The following is a 21,610-nucleotide window of genomic DNA, read 5'->3' as shown; positions in this document are numbered from 1 at the left end:
CTCTGTTCTCTGGCTTCTTGTCTTGTATGAGAGTTCTTTCTTTTGCACACACTCTCGAGCCAGTACAATGCTGTTCTGATTTTGAGCTAACTACACCTCTTTTTACTTATTTTTTTTTTTTTGTGTATGTGGTACCGAGGAATTGAACCCAGGGCCTCATGCATGTAGGCAAGCACTCTGCCACTAAGCCACCTTCCCAGCCCCCACCTCTTTTATGTATATTACCCAGCCTCAGGTATTGTGTTAAAGTAGTGGACTAATATAAAATGTTTTACCTTTTTATTTAAAGGCTGAATCAGGAAACACAAAAATGGAAACCCATAGCAGCGTAAGGAAAGACAATGGATGAAAGTGATTTGAATAAGTCTTATAAATTATTTTCCACATGTGTTATTTTGAAAAAAAAAAAAACCTTGCATATTGGATGTGGTTGTTCTCTTCATTGATTAGTTAGGGCTCAGAGGCTCAGAAAGGAGAAACGAGACAGAGGCAGTAGTGAGTTAGTCTAAGTCTAAAAAAAGAAGTCTGGACTTGAGAGGAACTGTTTTTGTTAGTGCATTGCACAGTTTCTTAGGAGCGAGATGGGTAAGGGGTGGAATGGGCTGACACCGTGCCGTCAGTAGGAACTGTTGTATGTATCCTAGCCTCTCTCTCTCTCTCTCTCTCTCTCTCTCTCATTCAGAATAGAAAGTGGGGTGGCTGAAAGAACTCTCAAGTGCTGGGACTACAGGCACAGCCCCCATGTGTGGATTGTTTGGGCTTTTAAAAATGAGCTCATTTGCTGCATGCTGTGGCTCACGCCTATAATCCTAGCTACTCAGGAGGCTAAGATCTGAGGAGAGCAGTTCGAAGCCAGCCTGGATAGGAAAGTCCATGAGACTCTTAGCCACCGGAAAACTGGAAGTGGTAAAGATCTAGCCTTGAGCAGAAAGAGCTCAGGGACAGCACCCAGGCCCTGAGTTCAAGCTTCACTACCAACAACAGAAAAGAAGAGCTCATTTAATAGATGAAGGGTGGTATCTGATCTGAAAAATAACCCTGAGCATAGTGAATATGTAGAGGGAGCATGACTTTTCTCACAATTTAATGATAATGTTTTCAGTGATAAATTTTTGTGGAATGAGCTTACTTGTTCTTTCTCTGCCTTTCAGGAAGTTTCAGGGAAAAAAAAATATATATATATACACAGAGATGGTTATGTGCATGCATATGTGGGTGTATTCAATCTAGAAATTCCCCCAGAGAATTCCCCGAGAGAATGCCAGAGGGAGGAATCAGGCACTACAGAAATAACTAAGGAAGAGAAACATTTGCCTAAAGGTGACATCACCTGGTAAGATTTCTTTGGCCCTCAATAAAGAGCAGTGTCAGTGCCAGACTCTGTTTAGTGACCTTCCTTCGTCAACAAAGAAGAGGAGGCCCACTTCAAGGCTTTGCCAGACGATGCAGCTACAGACCCCTCGTCGCTTGTGTACAAATATTCAGCCAACGTCTTTTGCATGTGTGCCAGTACGGGGGCCTGAACTCAGGGCCTAGGTGCTGTCCTTAGCTTCTCAGCTCAAAGAGAGTTCTCTGCCACTTGAGCCACCGCTCAACTTCTGGCTTTTTCGGGCTTAACTGGAGATAAGACTTTTCACAGACTTTCCTCCCTAAGCTGGCTTCAAAGTGTGATCCTTGTATCTCAGCTTCTGGAGTTGCTGTGTGTGGCCTGTCTGTCATGTTTTTATAGTAACCCCTCTCCTTCTGTATCATGGCTACCAGTGATATCTGTACCCTAAGACAGGAATTCCTCGAAGGTAGAGGCTGACCAATACCTTTTCACATCTCCAGTGCGTGGATCACAGAAAACGTACTGTAACTATTAATCGACCTACTCTTTATTTTGCCTATATCAGCATTATCCTCATGAAGCAAGTCCTACCCTGCAAGCAGCAGGGCAGAGAGGGGAAAGTATATTGTAGCCCAATATAGCAAACGTGTTCTGATGTAATAATGTGGTCATTTTCAGTAACTGCTTAATGTCTTTAAGTAAATAGCATCTTCAGCCCTCCCCGCGACTCCCCGCCCCCCCCCCCCCCGCCCCATTCTCCACCCATCTTCCTTGCCAAACTAGTATTGGATGTGATTTCCCCTAGAGGGTGGTGGGAGGGGTCTGGTTCTTGGATCTACACAGTGCCGTCTAGGTCCTCAGGGGGACTCTACTGTGATTTGACCAGCCCAGGCTCTTCCTAGAGGTACAGTTGTTTAATACTACTGGGTCTTCTGACATCTCTGACCAAAGTCTGCTGCGGAAACCTCCTCCCTGGTTGTTGGGTAGGACTTGGGTGATTATCTTTCGGACCTTCTCCTGACTTTGCTTCACTCTAGTTCCCGTACTACAAACCTTTGAGATCTATATCCCTGGCCCCTGGCCCAATGCTACCCTCAGAGATGTTGACCCTAGAGTCTTCTTTTGTACCACAGTGCATTCCACGGCCAGCCCCAGATGCTCCATTGGCCATATCTTGCTTCTTTCTGAGGCCTTTGGCGGACAGAGCCTGGCCCTGCTGCCCAGCTCTGCTTTCTCTGCTTAGTGATGGTTATCCTCAGGATACAATGGGCAGCCTACAAGGTGATCTTCCTCAGAGCCTGTGATGGAAACAGGAACAGCCCATCTTCAGAATGGAGCTCACCCCATCTCAGACTGCTCCCCGTAGGCAGGGAAACCACGGGTCTCCTCTGTCTGATCTCCATCATCCCTGACAAAGGGGAAATCCTGATGATGAATTCCAGTATATCCCATATCCAGTTCTTTTTCATGCACATCTGTCCAGAGTTACTCATGATGATGGAACAGGATTCAGGAATTCAACCATAAGAAACCTGGAACAATTTGGAAAGATGCCAGACAGCACTTGGCTTTCATTCTTTATTCATTCACTCAAAATGTTCTTGCTGAAGGCACATAAAAAATGTGTGAAAGAATTTACATTTCCAAAGATAATTCTCTGTTTTGCTAGTAGAATGGTTGTGGTGTATTCTTGAACTCTGTAAACTTGTGTATGGGTGAACTCTGTAAACTTTGACGGAATTTGGGAAAGAAAAACATATGGCTCTAAGGAGGTGGTGACATTGTTCAAAAGGAAATATACTCAGGACCTGACTTATGTAACTGTAACTCCCCTGTATATCACCACCACAATAAAAGACTATATGGCTCTAGAGATGAGCACTGGGAAATTGAGGGTCCTCAGGTTTTTTTTTTGCCAGTCCTGGGGCTTGAACTCAGGGCTTGAGCACTGTCCCTGTCTTTTTTTGCTCAAGGCTAGCACTCTACCACTCGAGCCACAGCGCCGCTTCCGGCTTTCTTTCTATATATGTAGTGCTGAGGAATCGAACCCAGGGCATATTCCCAGCCCCCCCTTATGATTTTGAACAAAATCATTTTTAGACATCAGTGTATTTCCATAGGAGACACAGGATTTGAACTATCCACCTTGCTCCTTGTCGAGATTACCTAATGGTGTCTTTCTCATGCATTAGTATTTGTGGAGTTGCTTGAAGTGGTCTCATCGAAGTCTTGCCATTTCATGCTTGAGTTCTTTTGGTTCTCTCCTGGTATGTGGTAATGTGTTGTTCCCTTCTACCTCTAGCTTGCCATTTTTTCCTTTAGATGAGCTAATTTTCTCTAGCCTCTTGAATCAAGAAAGAATTGTTAATTTAAATATAGTCACAGATAAGTGCACACAGCTCTCAGGACTGTTTAGTTATTTCATTGCTTGAGAGAAGCAAGGGCAGAACCATGGTATTTACAGACTTTACACCATCATGTACTCTGTAAGGCTACTTTGAAGTGCTGTACTTGGGAATGAGGACTTGGAAAGATTTAGGGCAAATTGTCATTCACCTCAGAGGACTCAAGTTTTCTCCTTTCATCCCCTCTTTTCTCTGTGCCTCTCAGGCATCATTATAGGGGAAAGGGTTTGGTTTCTTCTTCAGTAGTATTGAGAAACTGGGTCTTTTACACCAGCAGAAAGGATCTGATTGTAGAAAAACCAAATTTGTTATTGAGAAGGAACTGAAACCATCGTTTCCAGGCAGAAGGCTGAAGAAATGGCCTTCACCTCTGGAGTCCATTGACTTCTGACCCCAGCATCTCTTTTGGAACAAGGGTAGGGCTGGAGGCATGGCCTTGTCCCAGGATTTGCTGTTCTCTGTAGCATCCCCAGAAGGTGAGGTAAATTCCAAGGGGGCGTCTGGCATTTGCATGGCTGATAGAGGCTCTGGTGTGGTTGACAGAGGTTCCCTGGTTGCTCTCAGACATCGCTTGGTGCAAACACAAATCCGCAGAGTAACTTCGCTTACATGGGACCCACAGGAAATTCCTGGGCTGAGGATAATTTTGGAATTTGGATGGATCCTTTCTGTAACCTCAGGTCCAGCTCAGAAAAGTGAAGCCAAGAGGTTTTCTATGCCAAAACTAATATCAGCAAAAACGAAGAGAACCTTGCTGGAGGAATGGACAAGGAGATGAATTCCAGTTGCCTCTGGAAATGTTCACTTGTATTGTGACAGCAGGTGTTTTCTTTCTTCTGAATCAGCCTAGGGTTACTGGGGAAAAGGTTCTTCTGTACATTTCAGAATTTGGCAAAGTTCCCTTTAAATTGAGAGATGGCACACTGCAGTGACAAAAAATGTGTTTGGTTTCTGGCAGTACTGAAGTACAGTGAAGTACAGTGCTGAAGTCCTGGCTAAATCACTCAGGGATGTGCAGGGTAATCCCTCTCCTCTCTAGCATCCCCTTCTGTCTCTTCTTTTAAGTGGTGCTAGGGATAGAACTCCGGATTTCATGCGTGTTAGGCAAGTACTCTGCCTCAGAGCGTTGTGCCTTTCCTTTCTCAGCCTTCTTGTTTTCACAATAAATATGATCATACCTCATGTGATTAAGGAGAACATAGTAGGCAGATGGTTAGAAACAACACTGAATAGACTCAGGGAAAGATTTCTATTAATACAGTTTCACATATAGACACAAGTATACATGTATATATTCCATATCTATACAGTATATCTATATATATTTTTATTTTTTACAAATATTTTTATATATACATTATATATACATTTACAACAGTATACACACAGGTACATATTATATATACATTACATTTACACACAGGCACAAACATACACACATTTCATATATATCCATATATAGTTCATACATAAATGCATATGCACATATATGCCTGTTTTTGAGCTTTTAATAAAGAGGACCTATGTTATATATAAGTTTATCATAGAGCTGATTTACTGATAAAAATCTATTTTATATGAAATTGCACGGCCTTTAAAAATATAGTGCATTTTAAAGTATGACTTTTTTCTTTCTTATTTCATTTTTTATTGCTCTGGTGGTTCAGGTCCCTCCTGTTGCTTAGGCAGAGGCATTATTAATTTGAGATAGGGCTCTTGTTTTGACCAGTCCATGCCTAGACCTCAGTTCTATTTTATACTTCCCACCATAGCTTAGGTGACAAGTAGATGCCACTGTACTTAGCTTCTTCTATTTAGATGTGGTCGCAAAGACCTTTTTGCCCGGAATGGTCTGGAACCATCACGCTCCAGATTCTGGTCTCTCAAGTCCCCAGGATGACAGGCTTGAGTCAACATGCCCAGCTTTTTTCCCCCTAGTTTCGATGTAAACATGGCTATTCTTACGAATCCTAGAGATTACAGGTAGCAAAAAGTTGAAAATACAAACCACCTATGTACTTTATGATGTAGAGATGCCAGTTGTAATCTTAGTTTATCTTTTCAGTGTTTTTCTCCTGAGTATTTTGCATGTCCTTCTAGTAAATAAGATGAAATTATATGCTCACTGTTTTATGAATGTTTTCTAAGCAACACTCACATTGTCATATCCTGGCAGCAAGTCACCAGGAAGTAGATAAACATACCTAGGCACAAGACACACTGTAACACATTAATGAAACTTGTTAATGGGAAAATACCAAACATTGCTCAAATACCATTTTCTTTGTTTCCAAATAAGACACTCCATATCACCAATTATGAAAATGCGTGGGGCTTCCTAGCAGGGTGCTTACATACAGTTGCTGGCTACTGGTTGAGTGACCTTGGAAAGTGACTTAAATGGCACCATATTTTGTCCAAGGGAAGTGATAAATACTATCGCTCTCAAGGGTTATGTTGGATGAAATAAGTTCAGATAGGGAAGGCATACATAAATCTGGTTCATAATACACACAGAGGAGCCCAATTGGGATGATACCTCTGCTCAATATGGAACAGGAGGGCCATCTATGTTGGCTTTGGCACTCTTTTATATTTTGTCTTCTACTTGCTCCCTTAGGATGTTATTTCTCCCCATCTTATCTTACAAATCTGCCTAATTGTTCCATTATTCCTTTAGTGAAAGGCTACCCATCTGGTAATGGAAATAGAAGGACTGAATAGTGCTATTCTTGGCTTGCAGATACCGAGGATGCAGGAAATACTTGGGTCCTGTCATTCTGTCTGATCTGTAGGTCTGACCCGTCGAGAAAGGCTCCTTTCTTCAAGAGGAGCAAAATGATGCTCTCTTATCATCGTCTGCCTGGTGCAGGCCCAGGTAAACACAGAGGTGTTGAGATGGAAAGTGCTGAGCTGTGCAGAGACTTGCCAGGGAACCTCCGGAGGCATACTCAGTAACGACTGTGCTTTGAGGATATTTTTAAAAGTCTTTAAGGCTGAGGGGCTTGGGCTGGGTCCAGCTTGTCATCCGTACCTAGAAATTAGTAAATACTCAGTAGAAAGGATGACTTGGTGAAATGAATGAGTGATAGGAGAATAATGTGTCATTCCCTTCCACTCTGGAGTAGAGCAAGAATGGCTGGACCAGGCCCAAGAAAACCTACAGGATTGGCAGAAACATTGCAGATCTAAAGATACTCTCCTTGTAGTTGTATCTGTTACAAGTTTATGTTCTTAAGGAGAGAGTACTCATTCCTCCCATGACTCTCTAGTGTGTGTTGACTGACTACATGTTAGGGGATGAGAACTGGTATAGGAGAAGATACAGCAGCGGGTGGGCTGCCATCTTCCATACAATGGCTCTTTCTGTGGTGGATCATTGATGCAGACACGTTTGAGAAGCAACCTTAAGAAGGCAAAGAAGTCAGGCATTTGGCTATCCAGGGAAAGAACGGTGCAGATAGAGGGGGAAGCACATCGCAAATGGCCTGAGGCACAAGGTCTAAAGGAGGCCATGTGGCAGGAGTATAGCCAAAGTGGCTTCCGAGAGGGTAGAGGAGGGGCAGGTGAAGTGAGGGCACGGAAGGTTCTAGTGAGTTTGATTTCTACTCAGAATGAGATGGGAAGTCATTGGAAAACGTTGTAGATACATGACACAAGGTAATTTCCTTTATACAAGGATTGTAGTAGGTTACGGAGTGTTAGCAGAGAGACCAGTTTGGACATTACTAGGATATAATCTCTGCTGTGGCAATGGAGGTGAAAAGAATCTAGTTTTAAAGAGAACAGTTAAGGGTAATTCCAAGGGAAGCCATAGTGACCATTTACTGAGAAGCCAGTAGATGAAGGAGGGGAAATGAAGAGTCCCATTTTTGGACCTGTATGGCTTCTAGACAGCTCAGTGGGGACACCAGAGAGAAGCTGGTTGTCTTCATGGAGAGATGTGGACTGGAGAACACTGTGCAGTGTATGCAAAGTGTTGATGTCAGATCACCCTAGGAATGAGTGGAAAGACAGAAGTTTAAGGTTGCCCCCAGAGCAATGCAGCCCAACAGTCACAGGGCTGTGAAGGAAAGCTCGGGAAGGTGAGCGGACAGCCTAGAGCATGTTCCAGGGCGACTCGGAGCAAGAATGAACGCGCCATTGTAGCAGCGGTTGCTGTGGGTCCCTGAGAGCGAGGCAGAGCTGCCCACAGTCCTGACAGAGGAAGGCCACTGGCAACCTTGCTGGGCACTGGTCCACCAGGGTTCTGGGAACAGAACTGTAAGCCTTCCCCATTTGGGTGATGGCTAGTCCTTCCCAGGAAATCCTGCTCATAAAATCCACACTCATAAAGTTTTAAGGTTTGAAAGAAAGCACCCCGAATCTCCCCAGCCCTGGTGAAGAGATTTCTGGACTGAGAGGTTCTACCTGACTTTCACAGGTGAAAGCTTGGCACTCAGACTGGGCCAAACAAGGCAGGCAGCAGGTTTGCAGAGAGCTGCCTTTGCGGGTTTGGGTTTGTTTCTGTCCGGGTGTGGGCCTCTTACATAACCAGTCAAGTAGGCCCTGCTTCCCTTCGAGCTACCAGGCCCTCGGCTTCTAGAGGGAGAGTTCAATTACATCAGAAACCAGATTTCTGAAGTCCAGTTTGGTCTGTGGAATACACTGCTTCCTGCCAGCTTTGGGGTGATTATAAACCTCAAAGAGAAGGGACCTTCTCCCCTCCCCCGCCCCCAATCCCATCCTATCACCAGCCGCTTTCTACCAACAGGAGCTTCCGTTTGGGTGTCCGTCCACTAAAGTGAGCAAGAAGTTTCTGCATTGGGGGAGGAGGGGCTTGGGGAGTAACCAGGCTCACATTATAGGCAGTGGGAATATTGGGGGGAGGGGGTTAGGAGCTGGAGATCCCTTCAGAGGGAACTGCTTATCTTCCAGGGCTCTGCCAGAGAAGCTGGCCCAGGGCCACCTCCTCATGTTAGAACACAGTCCTTCCTGCAATCCTCCCTTTGTCTAGAGACGTGCCGTTCCTGCCTGTGGGACTCTCCTGGCTTGCTGGGTTGCAGTTCTCACCCCTCCCGCCCTCCCGAGTGGCAGGAGGAAAATCCTAGGGGCAGGTTGGCAGCTCTTCTTTCCCCGTTCACGGTCTGCGTGTCTCAGTTGCCTTGTCCAGCGTGGACTTTGCAAAGTTTCTTCACCGAGTTAAGAGCTGAAATAAGAACCACGTTCACATATCCTTTGTGGAGCTGGTGGAATGTTTGGTACATTCCGATGGCCGTGGGTTGTGTTTAGATGCAGAAAATTATAGCCAAAGGTGAAGTTATTACTTTAAGAAATCAAAACTACTTAGAAAATATCAGAACTCTGTCACCTCATTTACTTGTAGGATAATAACAGTAAGCATTGGCATAGTACTTGCTGCATGTCAGATTCTGTTCTCCTCGGCTAAAATATTAACTCATTGAATCCTCATAATGTGTCCTTGTTTTATCCAGCAGCAAATGGAGACACAGAGCCTGAGTACCTTCCCCAGTTCACATAGCCTGTAGATGGACGATGGAGACGTGTACCTAGGACGGTCTGGCTTCAGTGCCCGTTCCCTGAATCACTGCCACTGAAATTTGCAGCTGCTTGGAAGGGAGTTGACTCTTAGTTATCTTTCTTCTGTATTTGAAATATGAGATTACCAAATGTTGAAAATTAAGTATGTCAGTGAAACTATAAAGTTGCCTTTTTCTAAGAAAACTTGTTTTTTAGGAAAGCACTGATTAAAGACAAATAGCTGGCATTCTTACCGTAATTTATTATTATTATTTTACCTTATCTTCCTCCCTCCTTCCCGTCTTCCCTCCTTCTCTCTCTCTTTCTTTCTTGCCAATCCTAGGGCCTGGGCACCATCCCTGAGCTTCTTTTGTTCAAGGCTAGCACTGTACCTCTTGAGCCACAGCTCCACTTCCAGCTTTTTTCTATGTATGTGGTACTGAGGAATTGAACTTAGGGCTTCATGCATGCTAAGCAAGCACTCTACCACTAAGCTACCTTCCCAGTCCCTTGTGTTTCCTTTTGAGACAAGGTTTCACTATGTAGCACAGTCTGGCCTGAAACTCACAATTCTTTTGCCTCAGTCTCCCGTGTCCTACCACACCTTGCTGCACAATACAGTATTATTATTGTCATCATCATCACCACCATCATCATCTTGGTGAAACTGGAGTTTGAACTCAGGTCTTGTACTTACTTGCTAGGTGGATACTCTACCACTTGAGCTACCCCTAGCCCTTTTTACTTTAGTTATTCAGGTAGGGCCTGGAGGTTTTGGCTGGAGCTGACCTTAGAACTGTCTTTCTTCCTTGCCTCCCATATAGCTGGGATGGTGGGCATACCATTGTGCTGCCTGGCTTATTGTTTGAACTAGAGTCTTGCTAAGTTGCTAACAGCTGGCCTTGAACCATGATCCTTCTGAGCTCTACCTCCTGAGTAGCTGGTATTACAAGCATGTGCTACAGTACTTGGCTGCAAATTATTTTTCTGTGTTTACTGAAAAGGGATCTGAAGGACATTTCTTGGAGCTAATACTTTTTGTTTAGTTTCCTAATAAAGTAGTTGCATATGGAAGTAATATGATAACACTCCTTAAAAACCTTGAAAACATCAGTTTCTTTTTCTTCTTAAATGAGAACACTGGAGCTTTTCTTTGAATGCATGGAAATAGCATCTAGCTGCCTCAATGTATGTGACTGTGCTCATTTGAAAGTTCTCTTGCAGACTCATTTTCTTTTCACGGTCAATCGCATTCTGCTCATCGGAAGGCCCACATTTATGGGCACTAGGGTTGCAATGAATACAGGTGTGGTGGTCCTAGTTGTCTGTGCCATTTTCTGGGCTTGGCAGTTTTCTGGATCTTATTATTCTATGATGGCCTTCCACAAATGGACAGATACTCAGATTCTATAAATAACTGTAGCCAATTTTGTAAATAGTTGTAGCAAGTGATTGACTGTCTGTACACAGTAGACTTTGGGTAGTAGAACTAGAGAGAGGACAGCTTTTTCCTCTTCCTATGCATCCTTGCTCACTTCCCCTAAAAAGATTTGCAGACTCGGTAGAGTCACCATCTGAGCGACGGGGTGAGGAGAGGGTTGAGGGCATCTTTCCAAAGAGTAAGTCCCAGCATAGACAGGGTCAACCTGCTGGATTGTGAGGAATCCCATGGTCAGGTGGGTTGTTGCTTTTCCGTATTCCCATCTCTGAACCTTGCACATCTGATATCCCCAGACCCCCTCTTCAGAACAGAGCACAGGCCTCCCACACTTCCTGCTTTGATAGACGGTGGTAATAGTTGAGTTGCGTTGCCTCGTTCCCGTGAGTTGCCGTGTGTCAGCCTGTCTACTTCTGATGTGATCGCTGCCTGTCTGTTTACAGTGGGGAGAAGGACTCTCTTTACACATACTCTAAAGCAGGCCAGGTGAGAGCATCTGGAGGGAGCGGTTTGATTGGTGGCACCATGGTGAATTTGGTACAATGATGGCAAAGGCTTGGGAAGTGTCTCACTTCCTCATGCACTCCGCAGGCTTACAGATTTTATGCAGTATCACAAGGAAGACATACGATGGGATGTGTGCTATTCTTTTTCTTTTTCTTTTCTTCTTTCAGTACTGGAGTGTGAACTCAAAGCCTCACACTTGCTCTGCCACTTCAGTCACATACACCCAGCCCTTTATGCTTTGTTCTTTTTCAAATAAGGACTCACATTTATGCCCAGACAGACCAGGACAGTGATCCTCCTATTTAGACTTCTCGCCTAACGGAGAACACAGATGTGTGTAACCATACCCAGATTTTTTTTTTTTTTTATGGGTTGAGATGAGGTCTCATGAGCTTTTGTCTGGGTTGGCCTTGAACCTCGGTCTTCCTAATCTCAGAATTCCAAATGGCTAGGAGACAGATGTGAGTCAGCTACCCATGCTATTTCTAATGACATTACTGTGGCACTGTTCCCTTTGCACTCATGTAAGACTTACAAGGCTGCGAGGATGACCTTTGCTGTGGCTGTACCATTGAATCTCCCCTATTAAGCCATGTACGGATATTGATTTGATTGCCTATGAGCAGTACAACATTATGATTAGTATTGATAACCTTGCACACTAGACATACTTAAAGATCATTATTCATAACACTAATGAACATACTAATAATAGTGATAAATACTGTTTATTGAGCAGTTGCTTACCTTTGAGTGTCACCTCACTTTCCATGTCTGAACTTGCTTCGTCTCTATAGCCGTGCCATGTGGCGAGCAGAATGATGATAATCTGCTTTTATGGGTGTGGTAACGGTGCGAGGGTGTCTGGAGATTTGGTAAACAACCTGTGACAGGAAACGAGGCCTGTGGCTTGGATATATTTTATTGCGTTCAACTCTTTGGTTCCTACAAACGCAGTCTGGGGCTCACCTTTGAGTAGTCCTCCTCTATTTGGAACCCAGCGAGACAGAGAAACAAGCAAAACCTACTTCCTCCGTTAAAGCAGAAGGGGTGGCTCCAGGTGGAAGTCTTGGCCTGTTCTGCAGGCAGTGCCAGGCCGGGTCTGCCAGGCTGCGCACTGTCCTTGGACCATTAATGAAGAATTGTTGGATCGCATCTGGGGGTGTATCTGAGGACCCCACTCCTGCTACAATACTGATAAAGAGAAAAGAGCTTTCGCCTGCTGGAGATTGAAAGCCCAGATAGAATTGATTGTTTCAGTGCTGTCCCTCAAGGTGGGGACACCACTGCTTGGCATGGCCAAGGGCGGTCACTCTCCACGAGCGTCTGGACACTGCAGAAGGCTTGCGTCAGGAGGACACTTGCCTGCCCCAAAGAGCGAGCACAGCAACATGCCATGGGGTCAGAATGTGCTCTTAATTTTTTTCCCCTCATGATTTGACTAAGCTGATGCTTGATTGTTAAGTTCTTTCTGTGTTGTGTTCCTTTCCATCTAGATCGTTCTTTCGATGTCCACAAAAAGTCCAAGAACGCTCCGACTTGCCTTGCCGCGGGCCGGCTTTCTGACATGCTCAATGGCGGAGGTGAAGTCTACGCGAACTGCGTGGCCATAGATCAGGTAAGGCGCGCTGACATCGCCGGGTGAGCCTGGTGTTAGAGAAGCGGTCAGAACCTCACGGCCTTTGCAGGTGCCCGCCTGGGGCTGGCCCAGGGAGGCTGCCGTGCCTCTCCTGTCCGGGCTGTTCTACGGTACTGCTTTACAACACGACACACACACACACCACACACTACCCCACCCAGAAGTGGCAAGGAGGACATCTGATACGCTGCCAGAGGGCTCTTCAGTGAGGACACACAGGAACCAGCTCGAGATCCTCTGCACGGCTTTTCAGTGACCAGTGCGTGCAGGGACTGCTCAGGCAATGTTTGCATGGGAACCCAGCCAACGGTGCCTGGGCCCACCCACGGGATGCGGTCATAGGAAGCGCTCACATACCTGTCTTCTTTAGCCCTTATAACACATCTGTTAACAGGTGCCAAGGTTCTAGAAGTTGACTGTCAAAGCAGAGTGGTTGTCACGTGACAGGGCTGGTGACGACTTGGGAAGTTTCCGCCCACTGGCGGTAGAGACTTGAGTTCATCTCGTAGGAGCGGAGGGTTTGAAGGGATATACATCTAGTCATCCCCTGTGCTCTCTAACGCAATGATTTTTGCATTTTAGTATTGACAACAAATAAAGTTTGCTTATGAACCTGGAGCTTTCTAAACACCTAATTTGAAGGAGGATTGGAGAGATTTTTGTAACGTTGGTACATTGGTAATACAATCTCTGGCTTATCTACTGACCCATACAAGATACACACAGCATATATATACACACATATATAATGTAACATATATATTTGCTTGCTAAATTGGCAATCAGGTATTTTGCTTCTTTGTTTATTACTGTGCTAAGTAATGCTTTCTGTGACATAAATTCTGTCTAGTAAGTCTCAATTTCAGCCCTTTAGCTGAATACTTCAACCTGTTTTCTGCAGTGTTATAAAGCATTGTTACCATAAGTGAATAGCATAAAAAGTATAGATTGGGGTGAAATTAAAAATGACAGAGAAATCAATAATGCAAAATACATTAGCTGTAAATAGCTTGTATTGTTTTGTTATAAACTAGCTGAAGGTCGGCTCTAGTTATAAACATTTACGGTGGAGCGTGGGACAGAATGGGAGTTCTGGAACATTCTTTAAAGGTATAGAATAATTGTACTTTGTATGCTATAGCCATACTTTAAGATCATCTATCTACATATGTATGTATGTGCATATATAAACATATATATGTGTATGCACACACATATGCACATTTATACTCACACAATATAGATGTTCTTTGTAGCATCTATACTGGATTACACAAGGGCTATACAAGTTACATATGTATATGTGTATATTTTACTTTCCAGCTTTTTTGAGGTGAATTGACAAAAAAAAATCATCTGTGTTGAAGGTTTACAATGTCAGGTTTTGATGTACATATGCATTATGGAGTGATGACCACCACCAAACGAATGGAACATATCCATCACCTCCCACGGTTCCCTTTTCATTGTTGTTACGAGACTTTCAAGATCTGCTCTCTACAGTCACCAAGCTGTCCATTTGGTCCCCAGACTGCAAGTCTGTACACTTTACATCTCCCCATTTCCCTCACCTCCTAACTCCTGGTGACCACCTTGTGTTCACTGCTTCTATGGACTTGACCTTTTGAGATGACATATATCAATTATATCATGCAATATTTAGCTGAGGTCTGTTTATTTCAATTAGCACAGTGTCCTCCTGCTTTACCCTTCTTATCCCAAATGGCAGGATTGATTACCGTATTTTTTAAGGCTAAATAATCTCTATGTCTTTATCTTTGTCCACCTGTCTCTCTCTCTCTCTGTATTGTTACAAATACACCATCTTTTGATTAATTTGTCTGTTGATGGATACTTGGTAACTCCCTGTCTTGCCTCTTGTGAATAAAGCTTCCCCGAAGGAGGGAGTGCAGGTATCTCCTAAGGAGAGTGATTTTACTTCTATATTTCCTTTGGCTATATGCCCAGAAGTGTGAGCATTAGATCATTTGACAGTTATATTTCAACTTTTAAAGAACATCCATACTGTTTTACACAATGACTGTACAAATTCATATTTCCCCTAACCCTGTAGCAAGGTTCTTCTTTCTCCTCCTCACCAACAATGTTCTTGTGACCTTCTGTCATAGCCATCCAAACACAAGGTGATACTTCATTGTAATTTTGACTTGCATTTTCATGTGGTTAATGATTGATTCCAGGGTGTGTGTGTGTGTGTGTGTGTGTGTGTGTGTGTGTGTGTATTCCATTTATGAGTCTTGAAAAAATTGGATTAAATTCCTTAATCATTAAAAAAAATCAGCATTGTTTTTGTGCTGATACTCTTGTAAATTTTAAATATTAACTGCTTACCAGATAAATGGCTTGTAAATATTTTATTCTTTCATATGGGCCTCCAAAGCATTTCTCTGACCATTTCCTTTTCCTGGGTAATGTTAGTTTGCTCTAATCCTGCTTGTTTATTTTAGTTTTGTTGCCTGTGCTTTTGGTGTCATATCAAAAGTTCATTTCAAAACCAATGCCATGGAGTTTTCTTCTGCCCTATGGTATTTCTTAGGGGACACTTTTGTTCAAGATTAGTTGATTGTACATATATGAGTTTCCTTCTGGAATTTTTTTTTTTTTTTTTTTTGGCCAGTCCTGGGCCTTGGACTCAGGGCCTGAGCACTGTCCCTGGCTTCTTCCCGCTCAAGGCTAGCACTCTGCCACTTGAGCCACAGCGCCGCTTCTGGCCGTTTTCTGTATATGTGGTGCTGGGGAATCGAACCTAGGGCCTTCTGGAATTTTTGTTGCTGTTGTTGGTCATGGGATTTGAACTTGGGCCCTGGGCCTGGGTGCTGGCCTGAGCTCTTTTTCTCCAGGCTAGTGCTCTACCACTTTGAGCTGCTACACCCTTCTGGTTTTCTGGTGGTTAATTAGAGATAAGAGTCTCAGGGACTTTCCTGCCCGGGCTGGCTTTGAACCATGATCCTCAGATGTTAGCCTCCTGAGTAGCTGGGATTATAGGCATGAGCCACTGGCGCCTGGCTCCTTCTGGACTTTTCTTTTGTTCCATGTGTCTGTGTGTTTGTTTTTATGCCAGACCTTCACTCTTTTGGTCATTATAGCTCTGTAATATAATTTGAAATCAGGAAGCATGTTTCTAGTTATTCTCACAATTGCTTTAGTTATTTTGAGACTTTGGTAGTTCCATGTGAATGTTAGGATTCTTTCTATTTCTGTGTGAAATGCTTATAGATTCTACTGAATCTGGAGATTACTTGGAGTATGGATATTTTCTTTTCCTATAATCTTTTGTTTAATGAGGCATTGGAGTTGCAACACATATATTAACACAGTAACACGGTTTAACTATATCTTTTTATATTATCTCAGTGTTCATGTTGTTTTGTTAATATTTGTTAAGCTACAACTCTTGTCTATTTCTTTATTGATGTTTAGAGAGTGATCTCATGCAATATTTCTAAATCAATTTTTCTCAAACCTGGGATTACAGCCATGAACCATCACATCTCAAAATATAAAATATATTTTCAAATTTTACATTTCTCCAATTTTAGTCTTTACATTATGTATGTATATACATATGTGTGTGTATATACACATACACACATATATAGAGAGTGTGTGTGTGTCCTTTTTAGCTGTAGTATAGATATTTTCACAATATTCTTCCAATTCTCAAACACAAGCATCTCTTTCCATGTATTTGTGTCTTCCTCATATGCTTTCAACTATATTATATAGTTTTCAGTATTCTTTGCCAAATTCAGATTTTAATGGTCTATTGTCTTGCCATATATTATTAATAGTTCAAATGAGAGACTTCTTAAATCCTATTTCATTATGCTCTAAGCTTCAGTGAATATTAAATTATTTCTATTTACTCCAGCTAGCTAAAATTGTAAAGTAATTTATTATTTGGTGAAAACTGTCTTATATGGTCTAAGATTTATTTAAAAATGCAAATTTTCCCCAAAGATAAAGTTAGGATATAACTGGAGCAAAAATTTAATGAGAAAGAGCCTAATTTTAACACACTGAAACATAGCAGAAGATGGCTGAATGTGTGCAGTTAAAAATGAGAAATAGGTCTGGGGAAGTAGGTCAGTGCCTAGCATACAGTAGTCTCTAGGTTCAAATGCCTATGCCATAAAAACAAACCCAGACAAATGGAGGAGTAAAGCTAGCTATGCATATAAGACAAAGGCTATTACATCTGTGTAGTCAAGTTATTACTCAGCCTTTGTTACTTTTCCTTTGTCCACTTGGATAACAAGCAAAATGTGATGAGCCAAAATCTAGTCTACTTAAAACAATTTTTATAATGTGTGGAAATAATTTTACATAATCCTGTCATCTCCCACAACCTGACACAGAAACCGGAACACATCATTCAGCTTATGGGCTCTACAGGTTCCTACTAATCTGAAAGTTTGTCAGCCTTTGAAAGCTTGATGAGGAAGTTTGTATGGTGAGAATTGCTTTGAAATATTCACTGTAGTATAAACTTTTTTGGAAGAACATTTTCTTTGGGCGTAATTTCAGTATAGAGAATCCCTGTATCCCTCTTCCCCTGAGGTTAATATTTTACCTTATTATATCTGTGTATTTACATGTGACTATATCCTTGTGTGTCTGCAAATGGCTAAAATATACACCTAAATTTTTAATGATTTGAACATAAACTTTTAATGATTTGACTTTACTCATGATGTCTCTTCCTAAACATATGAGCAGTCTCTTCCATAAGTATAATATAGTTAATAAAATTATGAAAATAACATTGCAAAATCATGCTAACCATCTCTAGACCTTACTCAATTTTAATTTTAGTCATTTATCCCAATAATGTTCTTTTTATTTTATTTTATTTTATTTTTTGCCAGTCCAGGGGCTTGAACTCAGGGCCTGAGCACTGACCCCAGCTTCTTTTTTTGCTCAAGGCTAGCACTCTACCACTTGAGCCACAGCGCCACTTGTGGCTTTTTCTATATATGCGGTACTGACGAATCGAACCCAGGGCTTCATGTATACGAGGCAAGCACTTTACCACTAGGCCATATTCCCAGCCCCCCCCCCAATAATGTTCTTTGAAGTTAAAAAAAAAAAGTTCCATTCTGTGTTACATGTATTTGTTACATCTCATTGGTTTCCTCTCATCTTTGTCTTTTATAGCTTGAGTATTTTGGAAGAACGCAGACCCTTTTGGGTTTGGTTTTGCTAGCATGCTCTTCAATTCTGGGATGTCTAATAATTTCCTTCTGAGGATTACATGTCTGGGAGGAATACTATGAAAATGACATTGTGTTCTTTGTAGTCCACAAGGAGGTACTTGACTCCAGTCTGTTCTTGACCATTCATTTTGTCATCTATCTGCCAAGTTTCTTTTGAGTAAAGTTACTTTACTATTTTGAAAATTATTAACCATTATGCTGGGAGAAATTTTGAGTCTCTGCATGTTTGAGCATTCATTGATAGCATTTGCTTTAGATACTTAAGATGTTGATGCTTGATGATTTAGGAATTAGAAATTTTAGCCACCACCAACCCCCCCGCCTTTTGTTTCTATTTTGAATGCTAGAGATTGAACCCAAGCCCTGGCATATGCTAGGTATGTGCTTTACAACTGGCCTATACCCCTCACCCTACTTCCAAATATTGTACTCTCTTAACAAACTGACTTACACTTCAAAGATGATGCCTTAAATCCCAAATACCTTAAAGTTTCTTTGTAAGAGCAAGTGTATTGATTAACCAAGGCTCTTTTACACATGTGCAGGCTAGCCTTCCTTTTCCTAGTGATGGATTGTAGATCAATTGAGACCCTCACTTGCTCATTTCTCTCTCTTTCCATGCTTTTCTTTTCAGACTCCTTCTAATCTCTGCAAAGTCTACAGTGGGAGATAAAGGGTTGCTTGCTGGATTTGATGCTTACTTTATTATTTGCAGCCGGTTTTCAGTTTGAGGCATTTTCTGTCCTGTACATAGTCAGTGTATATAGATTTTACATAGTTTGATTTTTTTCTTCTATTTTGGTGGTGTTATGTGTCTTTAGTTATCTTGGTTATCCATATTCTTAAGAACTAATTGTAATAGTTACAAGGAAAAAAATCATGAAGCAATTTTCTGTTTCCATAAGACAAAAAAAAAGGACAAATAAAGCAAAACAAAACAAATCAAGAAGGTAAAGATTTTTACTTTAGGATTATTTTTTTGCTGGTACCAGGGTTTGAACTCAGAGACTCGTGTTTCCTAGACTGCTGATTTACCATTTGAACCACACCGCTGGCCCAGATTTTTGCTGGTTATTATTGGAAATGGGGTCTTGTAGACTTTTCTACTTGGGCTGGCTTCAAAAATCCAACCTCCAGATTTCAGCCTGAGCAGTTGGGATTCCAGGTGTGAAGCCACTGGCACCTGGCAGTGTTTTTTTTATTAAAAACAAATTCAAGTACAACCACTATTTCCTGCTGTTTCTCAAACAGTGTTTTTATTTTAATTTCTAGGTTGGCGATTTGGATATCAACTATATGAACATAGGGGGAATTTCTGCTCACACAAGCCCTGAACCCATGGAGTCTAGTGTGGGGCCTCAAACTTGTAAGCATGTCCTTATCCCTGACTCCAGCCCCAGCGCGTGCCCACAGGGTGAGAACAGCGAAGGGATGGAAGCCTGGAGGTCCTCTCTCTCTTCGTCGGGTTCAGGTACTCCCAACTTGAATCTGGCTTTTGGTTTTCCTGGATCTGAAGAAGAACAAAGTCATCGAAAGAAAAGAAGGTAAAATACTGTGTCCCGGAGGACTAGTGTAGAAAATGGAGAACCCTGTGAGCTAACCTTCCAAAATAATCTAGGTCTTATTCTCCATCACATGTATCTCTACATCAAAAGGTTGCCCCTTTTTATTTCCTGTATATGTTGATTTGAAAGTAAGGGGAAAGTAACTCCCCCCAACCCTTTCACTAGGTACTATCTAAATGCAAATGAAAGCAAAAAGGGCTCAAGTGGTGAAACAGGATGCCCTGAGATCAAACCCTAGTAACACACACACATTCTCATGCACACACACACACACACACACACACACGCTCATGCACACACATACATATATACATGCATGCATGCATGCACACACAGATAATTTTCTGGTCAGAACCTAGTGAATTTTATATTCTACTAATGAGATTCAGAAGGACATGATTGTCAAATGAGAACTTATAGATTAGAATTTATAGATTAACATAGCTTAACAAAGAAAAGTCATAGTCCAGTTGGACTTCTCTGATTAGAATTAGAAAAAAAAGAACTATTGTATAGTATTCAAAATAAACTAATAGTGGAACATGTAGGCTAGGCTCCTAGTGAAGGAGAAGCACTGACGAAAAGGGGCTTTTGCATAGACCAGGACATGGTTTCAGGCTGCTAGTTACTTCTACATTGTTAATAGAAGGGAAGCAAGGAAATAGTGGAGAGCCAGCGCTAGAGATGGTGGCCATACCTGTCATTCCAGTAGCAGTCAGGAGGTGAAGACAGGAGGAACGTGAGCAAGAGGCCAGTTTGAGGCTGTCTGGGGGGGAAAAAATGAAAATAAATAATGGAAAGCTTATTACCTGATCAAAAATAAAATCTGTAGACTGAATTAGATTTCTCATTTGGTGTTGTTAATAAGATATTTAATTTGGAGTCTTTTTCAGGTTTGTAACAATGCTACCATGTCTATTTTGTTGTTGTTGCTTATGCTTTAAAAATAGGCCTTTTAGCTGGGCATTGGTGGCTCATGCCTGTAATCCTAGCTACTTGGGAGGCAGAGATGTGAGGATCATGGTTCAAAGCCAGTCCAGGAAGGAAAGTCCATGAGACTCTTATCTCCAATAAACTACTCATAAAAGGCCAAAAGTGGTGCTGTGGCTCAAGTGGCAGAGTTCCAGCCTTGAGCAAAAAGCTCAGGGACAGTGCCCAGGCCCTGATTTCAAGCCTCAGGACTGGCACATACAAGAATAGGCCTTTTGTCCAGACACTGGTGCCTCATACCTGTAATCTCTAGCTAGTCAGCAGGCTGAAATCTGAGGATTTCAATTCAAAGTCAGCTCAGACAGACAAACTGTATCTCTATAACCACCAAAGGTGGAGGTGTCTTTCAAGTGGTAGAGCACTAGCCTTGAGCACAAAAGTTCAGGGACAGTGCCCAGGCCCTAGTTCAAGCCCCAAGTACTGACATACCACCACCACCACCACCACCACCACCACCACCACCACCACCACCAGAACCCCAGAGCTTTCAGTTGTTAAGCAAATAGTAATTTTCAGGGCTACAGGCATGGCTCAGTGGTAGAGTGCTTGCTTAGCAAGGTCACAAGGCCTTGAGTTCAGTCCCTAGTACTGCCCTATAAAGAGGGGATGGGAGGAAGGGAGGGAAGAAAGGAGGGACAGAGGGAAGAAGGGAAAGAAGGACAGGAGGGATGGAGGGAGGGAAGAAAGAAACCAAAGAAGTGATTTTCATTTGTAAAAGACAGACACAGAGCCAGAAAGTATCGGCCAGTGCTGACCCACCTTTTAATCACCTTCCACTAGGATTTTAGTACCTTTACACGGTGACTTCAGAGCACCAACATTGACAAGAAAGATTTTCTAACATTGTGCTTCACTTTTCATAAGAAATTGTCTAATAGTCTCTTGAAATATCTGGGTTTTAAAATAGGGCAAATGTGAAGTCTCCTTCTAGTTTATTTTCTCCTGCTCTGGTGACAAGGTGAAGACCCTCAATAGGTTC

The 21,610-nt window shown here is 42.4% G+C and overlaps 1 protein-coding gene across 2 annotated transcripts in view; it reads left to right on the top strand.

Annotated features, from left to right (window-relative positions):
• The window catches only part of Arhgef28 (Rho guanine nucleotide exchange factor 28), a 216,730-nt gene that overhangs the window by 104,941 nt on the left and 90,179 nt on the right, over positions 1–21,610 (top strand). For both annotated transcript variants that reach the window (XM_048368428.1, XM_048368429.1), the window contains 2 exons: positions 12,697–12,818; positions 19,349–19,620. In XM_048368428.1, coding sequence (XP_048224385.1) covers positions 12,697–12,818; positions 19,349–19,620 — 394 coding nt within the window. The remainder of the gene's footprint in view (positions 1–12,696; positions 12,819–19,348; positions 19,621–21,610) is intronic.

This window comes from Perognathus longimembris, chromosome 19, assembly GCF_023159225.1.
Source record: "Perognathus longimembris pacificus isolate PPM17 chromosome 19, ASM2315922v1, whole genome shotgun sequence".
Lineage (NCBI taxonomy): Eukaryota > Metazoa > Chordata > Mammalia > Rodentia > Heteromyidae > Perognathus > Perognathus longimembris.
Note: the sequence above shows the minus strand (reverse complement) of the source record. Positions and strands in the feature narration are given on the sequence as shown.